The 15,663-nt window shown below is 42.4% G+C and overlaps 2 protein-coding genes across 2 annotated transcripts; both read right to left on the bottom strand.

The window, feature by feature from the left end:
* LOC125503629 lies at positions 1-741 on the bottom strand (the record flags this gene model as incomplete). The annotated part of the gene is given in 1 exon segment (XM_048664344.1): positions 1-741. A coding segment is annotated over 1 exon segment (546 nt), but the record flags the coding sequence as incomplete, so codon positions are not given.
* A 1,413-nt stretch (positions 742-2,154) lies between these two features.
* LOC109534869 lies at positions 2,155-13,504 on the bottom strand. Its single transcript, XM_019900647.2, has 7 exons — positions 13,310-13,504; positions 7,835-8,049; positions 7,237-7,372; positions 2,950-3,083; positions 2,603-2,825; positions 2,460-2,542; positions 2,155-2,237 (listed from the first exon to the last, which is right to left on the bottom strand). The coding sequence occupies exons 1-6, from the start codon at positions 13,353-13,355 to the stop codon at positions 2,460-2,462; spliced, it is 837 nt and encodes a 278-aa protein (XP_019756206.2). The 5' UTR covers positions 13,356-13,504; the 3' UTR covers positions 2,155-2,237.
* Between the last annotated feature and the right edge of the window lie 2,159 nt (positions 13,505-15,663).

The raw sequence follows: 15,663 nt of genomic DNA, 5'->3' as shown, positions 1-15,663 counted from the left end.
ACGGAGGTTTTGATTGACTGCGTCAAACACAGAAGTCAAGTAGCGAATGGCGCAGCCCAGTTGCGCGATGCTCATTTCGATGCGGACGCGCGCAATCTGGTAGCTGACAGATGTCACTTTTCCGTACCCATAGCCGTCTTGCGCAAAAAGGGAGACGGCTGCGACAGCACGTATAATATTGAGCAGCAGGCTCAACTCGTACCAGTAGCTGTTGCTGTGAACATTCACCTGCAAATTGCTCAGAATCTTCTGAAGCCGGCTCAACTGATCCGCCTTCCTGATGAGGTTGGAGGTGATGAGAGCATTGGCCGCAAGAGCGAGATAGGTGGTGAAGTGCCCCAGCCAGACCACTGTGGTCTCCAAAGGGGAGAACTTCAAAAAGAAGTGCATGCTGACGCCTCTGGCCACTAGCAGCGCCACTGTGTAGAAAATGAGGGCATTCCTGTAGAGGGCGCTGCCTTTGGACTTGGAACCGGAACCCTCTAAAGGGCGCAAGAAGAGGAGGGAGTCGGCTAAGAACCTCACGTATACCCGAACGCGCTGCATGGCTTTGAGGGTTTGTTTAGGTTTGGTTCAATTAGATTGAGGGCTCGTTAGCGCGATTATCATCAGTCATCCATCAGGGTGAATAATATGAGTAATGAGGTGAATACAGGGTGGTTTTTAAGGGTGGGGACTTAGTGGAGATGGAAATTCGGCTGGATTGGGCATTTTTCGTTTTGACACTTTTCCCCCCTTTATTGGCCAATAACCAATAGAATTGTTGCGGAATATTTTCAAGTTTTGCAGTGAAAATATGTTTAAATTTTTTTTTTAATGCAATGATGGTGTTTTCAATCGAAATCTCGCAAATGTTTGCATGCTTTTTCGTTCGAACGAAAAAGCATGCGAACATTTGTATACATATCTCTTAAACGGTTGCAAATTGCTAAGTAGCCATAAGAACCGTTTAGATAGCACGTATTGAGAGCTATCTTTCGAATCTTTCGTTCGAACGAAAAAGCATGCAAACATTTGCGAGATTTCGATTGAAAACACCATCATTGCATTAAAAAAAAATGTTAAACATATTTTCACTGCTAAACTTGAAAATATTCCGCAACAATTCTAGTGGTTATTGACCAATAAATGCTAAGCTTGAAAAGATATGACCGGTTGACCAGTTAAAGCCACAGAGTGTCCAAAAAATGTTGATAAAACCTGCACGGTATGGCGGTAATGACAAATCGGTTTTTTGTCTGCTTATGCCACGAACCTCCTAAAATCGAGTCTACATGTTTGTTAATCGGCCCCAAACCGAGCACCAGGGCCGATTTAGAGCGATAAATCCCCCGAATAAACCCCCGCAACATTGATTTTATCCCACAATTAAATTTAATCGGGTTTCGGGCTGGATCAGATGGGAATTTTCTGAATTTACATGATTTTACTATGCGAGAGTCGTTTTGCAAGAGTGACGAAACTGAGCCCAATTTGGCAACAGTTTAGTTTTTTGCCCCCGGAATGTTCAACTGTTAGTTTAATCAAACTAAACGCAGCTAATTTGATTATTAAATATTCCAGCGGATTACGCTCCTGGGGATTAATATTTTATATCCCCGTTTATGGAGTTATCTGCTTGAAACAATATTTATTAGCGATAATTGCAATAACGCATTCAATAAATCCCAAAAGGGAAATGGAAAATTGCTGCTGGAAAATCCACGCATTTTTTCTGTTTTCAATTAATTTCCTTCAGTTTGATGCGATCTTATTCGCCAGATTCGATGCAACAACGCCAAACCAATTAAAATTCCCAACGGCATTTCCACACGGGAAATGCATTAAGCATGCTTATAAAACAAATGAAATTCATAAATATTTCATCAATTTGCCTCTTGCAGATTCCGTCGCTATTTATATTTGGATCTGCATAAAATTCATTTCAGAAATCGAGATGGGCTTTAATGGACAAATGCGCTCGTTGTTTGCTTTGGACTGGCATTCTCCATCATGCAGAACAGCAAAATGGGCCATTTCATCCAAAAAATGTGTGCAATTAATCCCGGCCCGAAGGGCCTTCATTGGGGGTTGCCGTAAAAACGCGAAACCGGCTCGGACAGGATGCACCACATACCCAACTTAACCGCCCGAAGGCTTAAGGAAGTGAAACTCTTTAATAAATGCGGCTTTATTCAATTAAACATGCTTATCGTTTAGTATCACAGTCTAGTCGGTACGCCCTCTGCCAAATCCACCTGGAACAATAGAGAAAGAAAATTGGTTACAAACTGGGAGCAGTGTATTTTGGAAGGTGAGCGTTCGACATCGGTGAACATCGCCTGGGTTTCTAACTATGAGCGGGAGAAAGACGGACATACCCCGACCAGCCCGGTGTGCCGGACTAAATAAACTGCCGCTCGACTGAAGTGTTCGAAGTAAATTGAAATGACTTCAAGAAAAATACTAATGGAGTTTACCTAAATAAGTGCTCTAGAGTTAATGGTCCAGACAAGCCCAATAATGGGAAAAACCTGCGCAGGAAAGTGGGCTTCTGCAGCACCTGAAAATGAGTTAGTCATCAACTAGCAGGCAACTTTTCCTGGATCAATTCGCGATTTACTGTTCGAGCTGGTCTCCATTAGAAGCACTGAGGCAGGCTGAGGAGTATCGGGCCTCACTTGCACCTCCACGCTCTTTGCGTGGTAGAGCTTGAACAAGGAGGCTTCGCATGTGATTCGGAGCGGATCCCAACTCCCTCCCACTCCAGTCAGCTCCAGTCGGGCGCTCTTTTGATCCAGCTGGTCGCTGCCACTGGTAGTCCATTCCGAAGTGTAGCCTGGAACCTAAAAATCGCATCTAATTGCATTCATCCAGCCAATCTAAACTGGAAAATGTCGTGTTTCGATTGCCGCGCTCGAACGCAAAGTAGTTTGTCAGCGTCTGGATGGATAATCGAAAACTTCTTACCTTTTCATCGTTCACAAAGAAGGTAATATTGGCAGCTGGATGGGAGGGCGGGGCATGACAGTCGGCTATAAGCGGTCTGCCCTGTTCCAGCCCGGTTTTATCCACGGTGACTAATGGAACTCCTGCAGGCACGACTGGAAAGGAATATCCAGGGTTTGTATGGGGGGTGACAGTTTCATTTAGCGTCAGTCTAATCGGGGACTCAGCTGCTATCAGCTGGGTATCGGCGACGAGACAAAGGTGATTTAGAGTGTGGAAATGGAAGATTCTTCTGACAAATTCATTCAGCTCAAATTCGTTGTGTTTGTCTGAACTGGATCGCAAAAGAAACGAAAAAAACCTCGTGTTTCCAGGCGTATGTAATTGGTCCAAAACTGCTGGGCCAAATCAGTTCAAAGTTGTCACTCTGGAAAAATGAGTGTTTTTGTATGCAGATTTGCAATAATGTTGCAGATATCTGCTCCGAGTGTTTGGCACAAACAGCTGAAGAACCAACGACGCTCTTAACTAGTTTCCTAAGTCCCAGGCTTAAGTAAGACTAAAGCGTCCCATGAAAACTATTTAAATTCCCAACACTCTTAGAACAGGGCTTTGTTTATCGAACATACAAATTAGTAGGTTGATGCTTCAGATGAGTGCTCAGAAACACCGTTTCAAGGACAGTGGTGCAGAAATGAGCAACTGAGAAAAATATTCCCCAAGTTCCTAGCTTCAGCAAAACGAAAGGGTCCCATAAACTGTATTTAAATTTCCAACACTCTTAGAACAGGGCTTCGCTTATCGAACGCAGTAATCATTAGGGTCGAACTATATCTGAGTGCTCAGAAACAGGGTTTCGGGGATACTGGTTCAGAAATGGCCAAATTCCAAAAATGTTCCCCAAGTTCCAGGCTTCGCTCAGAAGGCACAGCTCGAAGCACGTCACTCAAATTTCCTCCACTTATAACACAAAGCTTTGCCAATTGAAAACTAGATTTCCTGTGCTGATATCTCATCTGAGAGCTTAAAAACAGCACTTGGAAAGGCAAAGTGCTAAAATACTAAAAAGATACCCAAGTTTGAGATTCGAGTAAAACGCAACTTTTTGATAAAATTCATGGAAATTTGCCACATTTATATAGCGAAGCTTCGGCTATTGAAAACGGAAGCAGCATTTCAATATGGCATTTAGGCKCTCAGAAAAAAAACCGTTCGAAGGACCGCWATCMAAAATKRCAAAGTRCWAAAAAMRTTYCCCAAGTTTCAGGCTTCAGTAAAACGAAAGTATCGCATTAAATTTAYTTAAATTTCCRYAAMTCTTAGRACCAACTATTGTTTATCAAMAGCAGTAAWCACYAMGATCGAACTATATCTGAGGGCTCAGAAACAGGGTTTYGAGGACAGTGGTGCAGAAATGGYCAAATGRYMAAAATGTTCCTCAAGTTCCAGGCCTGRCTCAGAAGGCACAGCTCGAAGWACGCCACTCAAATTTCCTCCRCTTATAACACARAGMTTTGCCTAKTGAAAACTAGATTTCCTGTGCTGATAYCTYATCTGAGTGYTTARAARCAGCACTTGRAAAGRMGAAGTGCTAAAATGGGAAAATACTAAAAAGWTWYCCAARTTTGAGRTTCRAGTAWWACGYAACTTTTTRATGAAATTCATGGAAATTTRCCACATTKATAYAGCGAAGCTTCGGCTATTGAAAATGGWAGCAGMATTTCAATATGGYATTTAGGCKCTCAGAAAAAAAMTCGTTCRAAGAACCGCTAACAACAATGGCAAAGTGCTAAAAAAGTTYCCCAAGTTTCAGGCTTCAGTAAAACGAAAGTATCGCTTTAAATTTACTTAAATTTCTACAACTCTTAGAACTAACTATTGTTTATCAAAATCAGTAATCACTAGGATCGAACTATATCTGAGGGCTCAGAAACAGGGTTTTGAGGACAGTGGTGCAGAAATGGTCAAATGGCAAAAATGTTCCTCAAGTTCCAGGCCTAGCTCAGAAGGCACAGCTCGTGAAACGTCACTCAAACTTCCTGCACTTATTACGCAAAGCTTTGCCTATTGAAACTAAATTTTCTGTGCTGATACCTCATCTGAGTGATTAGAAGCAGCACTTGAAAAGAAGAAGTACTAAAATGGGAAAATACTAAAAAGTTTCCCAAGTTTGAGAATCAAGTAAAACGCAACTTTTTAATGAAATTCATGGAAATTTGCCACATTTATATAGCGAAGCTTCGGCTGTTGAAAATGGAAGCAGCATTTCAATATGCCATTTAGGCGCTCAGAAAAAAACCGTGCGAAGGACCGCTAAAAATTGCAAAGTGCCCAAAACATTCCCGAAGTTTCAGGCTTCAGTAAAACGAAAGTATCGCATAAAATTTATTTAAATTCCCATAACTCTTAGCATAAGGTTTTGTTTATCCAATGCAGTAATCACAAGGGTCGAACTATATCTGAGTGCTCAGAAACAGGGTTTCAGAGATACTGGTTCAGAAATGGACAAATTGCAAAAATGTTCCCCAAGTTCCAGGCTTAGCTCAGAAGGCACAGCTCGAAGAACGCGACTCAAATTTCCTCCACTTATAACCCAAATCTTTGCCTATGGAAAACTAGATTTCCTGTGCTGATACCTCATCTGAGTGCTTAGAAGCAGCACTTGGAAAGGCGAAGTGCTAAAATGGTAAAATGCTAAAAAGATTCCCAAGTTTGAGATTCGAGTAAAACGCAACTTTTTGATGAAATTTATGGAAATTTGCCACATTTTTGAATGCAAAGCTTCGGCTGTTGAAAATGTAGTCCGGATTTATTAATACGCTCAGAAAAAAGCTCGCAGGACGCCTGTCAAAAATGGCAAGGTGTGAAAAGTATTCTTGAAGTTCCAGATTCAAATGAAAGGAAACCGTTCGGTACAATCCAATGAAATTCTTAGCAGTTATAGCGCCAAGCTATCTCTGGGGAAAATTGTGAGCAGAGTGAGGGTATCTGATGTGAGTGCTCAGCGGTAGCATTTGGAAGGTAGAAGTGCAAAAATGGTAAAAACACCAACATTGTCCTAAAGTTCCTCACTCAATGGAACTGAAACCAATTTAGAAAATCCCTTGAAATTTCTAGATGCTATAAAACTCAACTTTCTTTATCCAATGCTGCGAAAAGTGTGTCGGAATCTGATCTGGTTGCTCAGAAACGACAATTGGAACTAACGAGTGCAAACTGGCTTAATGACCAAAATGTCCGCGATGTTCAAAATTGAATTAAGAAGGAATTCTTTGATGCAACTTAGTCAAGCTTCCAACGCTGCAAAAACGAGGTTTTTCTTATCAAACACTGCAATTCGTGTGTCGATCCTCATCCGGATGCTGAGAAACGGTACTTGGAATGACCGAGTACGGAAGTGGTCAAATGATCAAAATGTGCCCAAAGATCAAAAGTGAATTCAACGCAAACTATTTCATGAAATGTTTTTAAATTTACAGCTGTGACAACTGAAAGCTTCCCCTAACGAAAACTTGCACCGATGCATCGATATTTTAACTGAGTGCTCAGAAATTGGCTTTTGAACAAAGCAGTTCGTGAACGACAAGATTACGGAAAGATTCTCATAGTTCTACAGTGGATTAATCAGAAACCTCTGGACAAAATTGAGTTATGTTCTCATCAGATGTAATCCAGAGTCTCCTTTTGCAACTTCTGAGCCCACATTGGGCGAAACCGCTCAGAAACAGCTTCAACAAGTTCTGAGCCAAACAGTGCACATTGAGGCAATGGAAACTGAAAATCGCATCCAACAATTCACCTCTACAAGCCCTAAATCTCTTATTGAAATCCAAATTGGGGTCGCATCGATCCGGTTTCTTTGCCGCTAGTGGTTTTTCCACCGTTCACACAATTGGATTTCGCCATAAAAATTTCCTGAAAAAGCCTTAAAATAGCAAAAACCTCATTGATTCAACATTTCAATGGACTTTTCCATCGAACAAAACACATCGCTTCTTCTGTTTAGTAGCAAAACGATCAATCGGTTTGAATTCAATTAATCGGCAAAAAATCCCAGAGTTATTAGTCAATGTGGAACATGGCCACTAATAATTATGGACCTCACATGGAGAGCAAATCGCCTTTTCCATGCCTCGTTATACTGTTTAACGGTGGCATCCATTAACACCAGTCCGCAATAACTCTTTGAATTAAGCGGAAGATTTATTGGCTGTGATCAGCCACTCAGTGTGGATCGAAAATTGGGTGGGCGAAGGTTGGAAAATTGACTTTTTAATGCTCTTTCAAATTCAGTCCATCTAGTCTTACCTACAACAGTCATCAAGGCGGACATGGATTGTGTGTGAAACAAAGGGGCATCGGCCGACACTTCGCACTGGAATTGTCCGGATATATCCCGATTAACCGACAGCAACGTGACGCTGTTGGCGTTGGACACTGATATCTGAAACAAAACAACATCATGTTCCAGCCGAATCTCCATTAACTGCCATTGAGCTTGCATGCTCTTCAAATCTGCTCTTTATCATCGGCTTTTAGCATTCGCAACATGCGGAGCATCGAATGGACAATGCGATGGACACGAGTTAAACTATTGCCGAGCATTACCCGCTTTTACTCGTGCTGTGTGTTCAGAAGGAAAAATCCCAAACGAAAAATTAACCCGCGACTATATCCCCATACACTGGCCTTTTTTTTGGACACAGTGTCCTTAATTGTGGAAAAACATTGGGCAAATTTTCACGGATAACCGGCGATTTAGCGCTTATAGGCCTGCGAGTTTGAGTGCAGTTACATTGCGATGGCAAAAACGGGCCTACTATGCGAGCAATCGCGGGCTAATCCGGAAACTTTCAGGCACGGCGTTTGGAATACCAGTGAATTTGAACTAACCCAAATTACTTACGTCCACTTGGAGTCCAGATGTGGTGAACACTCTGGTTGGAGGCTCCTCTTTCGGCACGTACCGGAAGAATTCCTCTTGCTCCCGATACCACTTCACTGAGTATAACTGAGCCTCGTCCAGATCGTATTCGCAGCCCAAAGTGACCGAGTGGCCTGCTCTAACCGCTCTTGGGATGCTCAGTTTTAGGGCTTTCAACCCCAAACTTGTGCAGATATCTGGAAAAATGAGAAAAAAAGAAATGGAAAAATGAGAAACAGTTTTTCCTGCGAAAGTTTGTTCCGTTTGTCCGCGGTTTCTCCTCATTCCAATTCGACGACTGATTTCCAAGAGTTGTTACAAAGGAACTAATGGATGAAATAGATCGATTTTTTTACAGTTGTAGATCTAAGCTCCTTTTATCGACCTCTGCAATCTTCCATAGGTCATTTTTCTGAGCGCTCCGGAAATGCGCGCTCTGCTTAAAGGCTTTGGAGTAAAAACGGCCAAATCTGCTCGAAGGTTCAGGCTTGGTTACGAAGAAACCGGTGGAGAAAATTGAGTCAATTTCCTCAAGCATATAACGCAAAGCTTTCTCCAACGCCAGTGGAAACCCGTAGGTCCATATCTAGTCGCAGGGCTGAGAAGCAGCATGTAGAAAACAGCGCCGCGAAAATGACAAAATGCTCAAAATATCCTCATCGTTCCAAACTCAATTAAGCAGGAACCCTTGGAGGTAACCAAGTAAAATTCTCAAAATTTTTGCCCAAAAGATTCGTTTATTGAGCCTGCAATCTGCGAGTTGCTATCTGTCCTGGGCGCTCAGGAACATCACTTGGAAGACAATAGTGCAAAAGTGGTCAAATGGAAAAATCTTTCAATAGTTCCAGACTTTGTGCAGAAGAAACTGTTCAAAGAAAATAGTTAAAATTGCCTAAACGCATAGCAAAAAGCTTTCTTTGACGAACACTGCGATCCACTTGTCGATTTCTATTCTGAGTGCTCAGAAATGGCATTTGAAATGCAGTGGGGCAACAATGGCAAAACTGGCAAAAATGGCAAAAATTCCCCAGGCTCATAACACAAATCGTCCGCCATCCAAAACAGCAATACATGAGTCAAGATCTCATCTGAGCGCTCAGAAACAGCATTTTAAAAACAGTGGCCAGAAAAGGCAACATCCAGAGAAATCCCCAGAGGAGTTGTTGGGCATTTTATGCAAATAATGATTTGGAATTCCTCCTGAAGCCTGCTCTTACTTCCATTCAGAATGGCAAGCAATATAACAGAGTAAGTTTTCCTTTTTTCTTTAAAACATGGGGAAAATCGGTTAATTCTTTCGGATGTGGGGTTGTTTCGCTGCGCCCAAGGGTAGTTTTTAATGGTGGCGAAATAACGCAGTGAGATCCGGAGAGTAAAATAGATTTTCAATGGGATTTAAGGAAAACCCTATTACAGCTCGCTTGCCGTATAGCCTCTAGTGTGGGAAGAATAAAACGGATTTCCTATAGCTAGACGACTAAGGGGATTTAATTTGGAAACTTTTGCTTTGAAATTGCGTTTTGTTTAAATCCCTGATTTTTTCTGAAATCTGCTCTTCTCCACATCAATAGAGGAGATCTTGATTAATGTTCAGGACAATTGCTTTTTGCCTCGGACTTTTTGCTCAATTTTCGCGGAGTTTTTTAGCTCAGCGCGCGACGTGCAGTTTTCACTGGTGCAATCTTCCATTGAAAAAATCGCTAGTGCCAAACCAAGAGAAGCAGCTCTGTGAAATTTGCTGCATCTATGGACAAGATCCTAGCTAACAACTGACAGAAATTTCCTTTAGCTGGAGCTTTTCGCCAATTTTTGGCAGATTTTTCAAGTTGAGCATAAAAGTGAAGTAGGTATTTGCTGTCGCGCTCTTGAACTAAAAAATCGCTAGTCCGAAACTAACAGAACTAGAGGGGTGAGTTTATCCACATCCAGAAGAACACTAGTTTAGCAACTGGAAAATTCACAATTACCTGGGATTTTTGTCCAATTTTTGGGCAGTTTTTAAAGTTGAACCTGCCAAGTGTCGTACACTCATAAAGCTAGCCAAATAGAAACCCGCACATATAGAGCAAACACAAGAATCAGTTCCAGGACATAATTGCGCTTATCTGAGACTTTTGGTTGATTTTTGGCAAATGTTTATAGCTGCACTTCTCCAATTACAGCAATCATTAAAAAGAATTTTCCTCCCGGAACCCCTGGTAAGTAAAAACCCATTTAGTTCCAACAGTGTGCCAATTAAAAAGAAAACCCTTATTCCAAGCTTAATTAATTAATTGTGAAGCTGACTGTTGACCGTCAATAATCGGAATTTAGTGTAAAAATAATTAGTTTTCCAGCAGCTTAATGCAGTTTTGCCACATGGAAAAACACGAGCAAAACAGTCCAAACAGCTTCGTTGGCTGCACATCGCCCGTATGCTGCAGCTGAACAGCTGCCATTACCTTATTAAGTCCAAAATTTATGTGCTATGCAAGCCAACGTTAATTTTCTGGCTGGGCGATTTAACGTAATTCGGTGCACCTAATCTGGATAGAAGCCATTGGCTTGATCTTGCACGATCTTCCCGCTTTAAGTTAATATTGAGTCAACGCTAACGTTCATTATAACCGTCTCAGAATCTCATTCATTCATTCGGCCGAGTTTAATTCATTCTGGAAGAAAACCGACGTGTTTTACTAGTTCACAACCAAAAATCCCTACCCATAAATAAGCATTACGACTGCTCTGGCAGTAAAACCAAATTACTAGGCCCTTGTAAAGTCACTCTTAACGCCTGGTAATGCCTTTATCTTGCCGTCGCTGAAATGCAGCGAAATTGAAATATTCGCGTTTTAATCGGCGACGATAAATGCGCCCAGAAATTTCCCCGTGAAAAATGTTTTTGTCCAATTGCCAATTTACTCCCATACAGTTCAATTTTCCATCAGTTTATTAAAAAATGTCACAAGCCGATCAAGACCTAGTGTGTGCGCCTCACGCACCTGAGGCAGATAGAGACAAACATATACTCCCCACCAGCCTACGCCCAGCGCCTAGTTTACATTATACACTGTTCACAAATTGTAAACGTTACACAAAAGAGAACCAATCGCTTCGAATTTTGAAAACAATGCAAGAAAATTGAGTTTCGCTGAATATTAAGACTCCAGTCGCGGAAACTGCCCATTAGACTTGCGGATTATTTCTAATTGCCCTGGGGGGCTTTAGCAGCCGCTGGAAATAAGGGGTTTTTAGGCAGCATATTGATTTAGCAACATCCTTTATTGTTACTGAACGCAACTGAACGCAATCTGTGCCGCCCCCCAGCAACAAAGACATTATTAACCGCAATTAAAACAATGGAAATTGTCCCATTCACATTCAGATTCCCCGGAGATTATCGTCATAGTCAAATGGGGCACACAATATTGAAATCTACCTACGCAGGCTGCCGTTAAGGGGCTCACATCTTAATACGGCCCCCGTAAATAAGCGAATGTAAAGCTGTTTGAATATCTGGCAATGCAGATGGCTCTAATCGGGGACTTGGCAGATAATGATATAGATCTTGATTAGTTCAAGTCATCTATTCAGGCCAATCGAAAACAGCCGGCAAAATGCCGAATTTGCCTTCAATCGCATTAATCTGCCACCCCTTTGGTAACAAAACGGCACATCGATATAACACCGATCCCGGCTAATAGATTTAAAAGTCCAATCGGATCCGAAGTGCGAATGTTCGAATAATTCACCGGGGCGGATTGGGGGAATGAAGGGCGGAAAGTTCCCCTCATGTTTGTTACACTTAACAAACTGTTCTTGTTGATCCAACAGACTCGATTGCTTCGCTCTGATAACGGTTATTGCAGGCGAAGCCGAAACGTCTGTCTTTTTGCAGCAAAACTGGCAATAAATTATTGAGAGAAGGGAAATTGAAAACAAATTTATTTGCAGAGAGATAAACCAGCGCAATTTAAACATGCGAGCAATTTATTGCAAACAGCCACCGGATATCTATCGGTAGAGCCGGTTTTGGAAATATTTCCAGACCGTTCAATTTATTAGTAGTGTATATCGAAAGCCAATCAGACAAGAAGGGCGCTGCCTGAGCCGCACACCTCCGTTAGTGAGACAGAGACCCCAACACTATTCACCCAGCCGGAGATAAACTGTCACGAAATTGAACAGGTTTGTAAATTTTTGGTGCCCAACCCTATTATTTCTCCTTTATGGTTTCAGCCATCCGAAAGGAAACTCCGCAAAACTAACCCAATTTAGTGCGGAAACAGGCGAAATCTCCGCTTGCATGCCGGTCACGAATGCACTTTTCTGCACAAAAACTTTCATTGGATTTCAGGGTGCCGCTGGATGTTAATAAACAGCAGCTAGAACAAGCGGAAACGTGTAATTTTTGCGGTTTATTAAATAAATGTCTGCTGGCTTTGGCAGTTTTTTCCGAAAGCTTACTTTCCACGAATGAAGCTGGAACTTTTTCAAACTAGTTGTCACATCATTGATTAAAACTAGCAATGGCAATTTTTGATCAGTTTACATGCGCCTGCCGGCGTTGTGACCGAGGGTGCGTTCTAGTCTCACGCACCCACGGTAAAGGGAGACAGACATATACTCGGGCAGTAGTGACTGGCTGTTGCTATACACTGGTCCAAAATTGCACAGTTTTTTTGAGCGAGAACGTTTTTAAAAAAATTTAAAATTTTGTGGCTGTAATCGACTGGCCAGGGGTGATAATGAGCCACAACAAGCAAAAGCGTTTTCGCGAAATGATAAATCTCAACTTCACAAGGGTGACAATGTGCGCCCCCCGAGAGGGTCGCTTGGAAAATAAAAACCACTTGACTAACTCAATGTAACCCTAGAGGTTGGGGCCGACCTTTTTAAACAACCCTTAATGCAGCAGTTAATGGCCCTTGCCGTCAGCTTGCGGATAAGTATACTGATGATGTAAGGGAGTGTCGGATTTCTCCCAACACCTGATACCTTTCGAGTGGTGCAAGGGAGAGGTGGAGCGCTCGTTCCATTGCCAACATGGATAAATCGCTGGAGAGGGGAGGAAAAAATGAAAATGTCCTGGACGACTAGCCGGCGCATTAATCTGGCAGGGCGTTTCAAAATGATGCATGGGTCATTTTTCAACCAGCTGGGTTTAACTAATTTTGTTGGAAGTTGTTGAAGATCCTCTAAACTTCCTCAACTGCGCCCATTAACATGAGATGGGACATGAGCACTTAGGCAGGCAAGTTGTGCGGTTTTCCTCACAATCTCCGCCATTCGTTTGCCGGAATTCCCTCGGGCTTTCAGATGCATAAACTTCCTTTACATGCATCCCCCTTCGGGGGATTTTAAGAAAACTGCGGTAAAGATTAGAACAAGTTCCTGGTGCAAACCGCCAAGTTTCTAACAATGTTCACTAGGAATTCTTCTCCTGTCCAAGAGCAAGTTTTCCCACAAAATACTTACTTTGAAGAACAAGGAAAACAAGCAACAAACTGGTAGAAACTAGCATGGTTCCCACCCAACTTACAGTCACATGATCAACTTCACTCGAACATTAAAGAAGAGATCAACACACGCAACTTCATGGAGCGCAAGTGGATTTTACGTGATAAATGGGCGCAATTTAGGAGCCCCGGGGCGCAAACTGACCCCGCTCGAATGCCGGCAGCGAACTAGGCAATGAATGCGAGCGTTGAATTTCCAGCCTCGAATTTCGCACGCATGCCCTGGAAAAACTGGATTTTGGCAAAAAACCCTCATCCAAGTGGGCTCGGTGGTACGCCCAGATAAACTCAAATCACATCGTGTCGCTATTTTTTTAAGTGCGAAAAAACTGACTGGCACACTTCAGCTTTCCTGCACGCTTTTTGGGCCAAGGGCCTCCAGTCGGAGTGAATCGACTGCGTTTGTCCTTTGCGCACCCACTGCTTAGAGCAGCTACGATCTGATCCGGGCTTTCGCTCCGCTACACCGCTGAAAAATTGAAGGAATTGCTGTTTGGCTTTTGTGACATCCACCGGAGATTTTCTTGGGATTTTAGCCAATCAGTAGGCAGTTTTTAATAAAATACTGCCCTTATTGGGAGCAACTTTATTCATATTCATCCAACCGGGCATGAAGTGCCTGGGGCACGAGCGACAAATTAAATTAACATTACCGAAGTTCGTCATTTTTCCGCATTTTCGTGTGTGCTTTTCGCATTTTGTACGTCGCCTAAATGTGAAGTGAATCGATGTGCAAACTCAATTCAATTTTAAATGTTGCCCTAATTCGATTGCTTTTACAAATTGTTGCAAATTTTGCGATTTCCGATTAATGGGATTTAGTTTAGTTAACTCTTTCACTCCCCCAATCCGTTTTTCGGCTTCAAATAAAGCGTAAATTGCCTGATGGAATGGGGTTTTTAAACCGTTCAATTTTTGATGACGTTTAGCAGCTAATCGAGAGCAGTTCCGCTATGTCTGTCTCTTTTCCACCAATGGTTCAGATTCATTGCCAACCACGCTCAGGTCTGGTTAGGGCATAAACTGCGGAAAAATTGAAGAGTGTCCAGGTAAATAATTGAGATGGTTTACGCTAAAGTGGGTTGGCAGTGGCACGTCACAACAGAGCTTCGTGACAAGTCTATAACTCACAAAGGGTTTCCAGCACGTCGCTAACGCTCCGTCTAACATATCCTGGAAATGGTGCGGATTTCTGGAAATCCATCAGGCTGAACAATCGCCGACTGTAGTCAAAGCATGCGAATGGAATGTTAATCGCTCCTAATGAATCTACTGTTTAATTGGTTTCCGACTGGATGAAGGCGTGATGGTTTTTCCATTGCTCAGATATAGAATTAAGCGCCATCTGAAGTATGTCTGAAGTGCATGAAAATCGGTCAGGCCGAAATTATTTATAGACCGAAGCCCCAATATGTAAGTTATAAACGGGGGCCAGTGTTTTATCGCCCCTACATGATAAGGGCAAATTTTATTACGGCCCGTATAAAATGTCTGCAAAACAGCATAAATATGAATTTTATATGCCCGGTTGCTGAAAGCGGGTTTAGGGCCTCTTAACCCACTATATCACCGATAGATCTTGCGGATATGGATTTGGTTTTTTTCTCCTTTAAAATTGATGGAGAGGATAAAATGCTTCAATTTTTGAGCAGTTTTCCCACTCAAGCCCACCTGAGCAGGATGGCGCTGATTCATCCACAAGTGGGAGGGAGATGGGCAAGGCCCAGACCTACGGGTTATACACTCATGCCATATTGAAGTGTTTTTTGATGAAACCAGAATTCCAATGACATAAATATTTCATCGGAGCAGAATGAAATTTCTATTACGTCATCGGGGATATTAAAGTCGATCTATCACCCCTCGAGTCGATCGACATTTGGTGCAAATAGAATTAATGGTCGGTCCTTTTTAGCCGATGAAAACAAAAGGACAAAAACTGGACATCCCGCTCGAAGCGTATTGATCTTTCATAATTCGAAATTATGCTCTCGACAAGCTGGACCAGAAAGCAAAACGTTGATTTATATTTCTTCGGTCAGTGGCGTGCTCTGGATCAACGAGTAAACGCGAAATCTACCCCGCAGTGTCAATATATTCCACTCACTCTGTGTGATTACACAAAGGAAGTTTGTGCCTGAAGTTGGCAAAGATTTGCCACCGTTCCCGGAAAACTCGTTGCCTCGCATATGCATCGGAACTTTTCAGCAGCTTAAAACTTACCGAACGGCTGTTTTTTGCAAATCTGAACACCGATTGAGCTGAAACTGCTTTAACTTTCGAACAATAAATGTCCCGTGGAGGATTTACGGC

Source organism: Dendroctonus ponderosae, unplaced genomic scaffold (genome assembly GCF_020466585.1).
Source record: "Dendroctonus ponderosae isolate FM_Combo_2020 unplaced genomic scaffold, Dpon_F_20191213v2 Dpon_F_20191213_208, whole genome shotgun sequence".
Lineage (NCBI taxonomy): Eukaryota > Metazoa > Arthropoda > Insecta > Coleoptera > Curculionidae > Dendroctonus > Dendroctonus ponderosae.
The sequence above is the reverse complement of the archived record's forward strand: the minus strand, read 5'-3'. Positions and strand labels throughout refer to the sequence as shown.

Coding starts and splice junctions, on each gene's coding strand:
- LOC109534869 (XM_019900647.2), bottom strand. CDS start 13,355: ATGCTAGTTTCTACCAGTTTGTTGCTTGTTTTCCTTGTTCTTCAAA. Junction 7,373..7,834: donor CATCTGGACTCCAAGTGGAC/GTAAGTAATTTG, acceptor GTTTTGTTTCAG/ATATCAGTGTCCAACGCCAA. Junction 2,826..2,949: donor TCTTTGTGAACGATGAAAAG/GTAAGAAGTTTT, acceptor TGCGATTTTTAG/GTTCCAGGCTACACTTCGGA.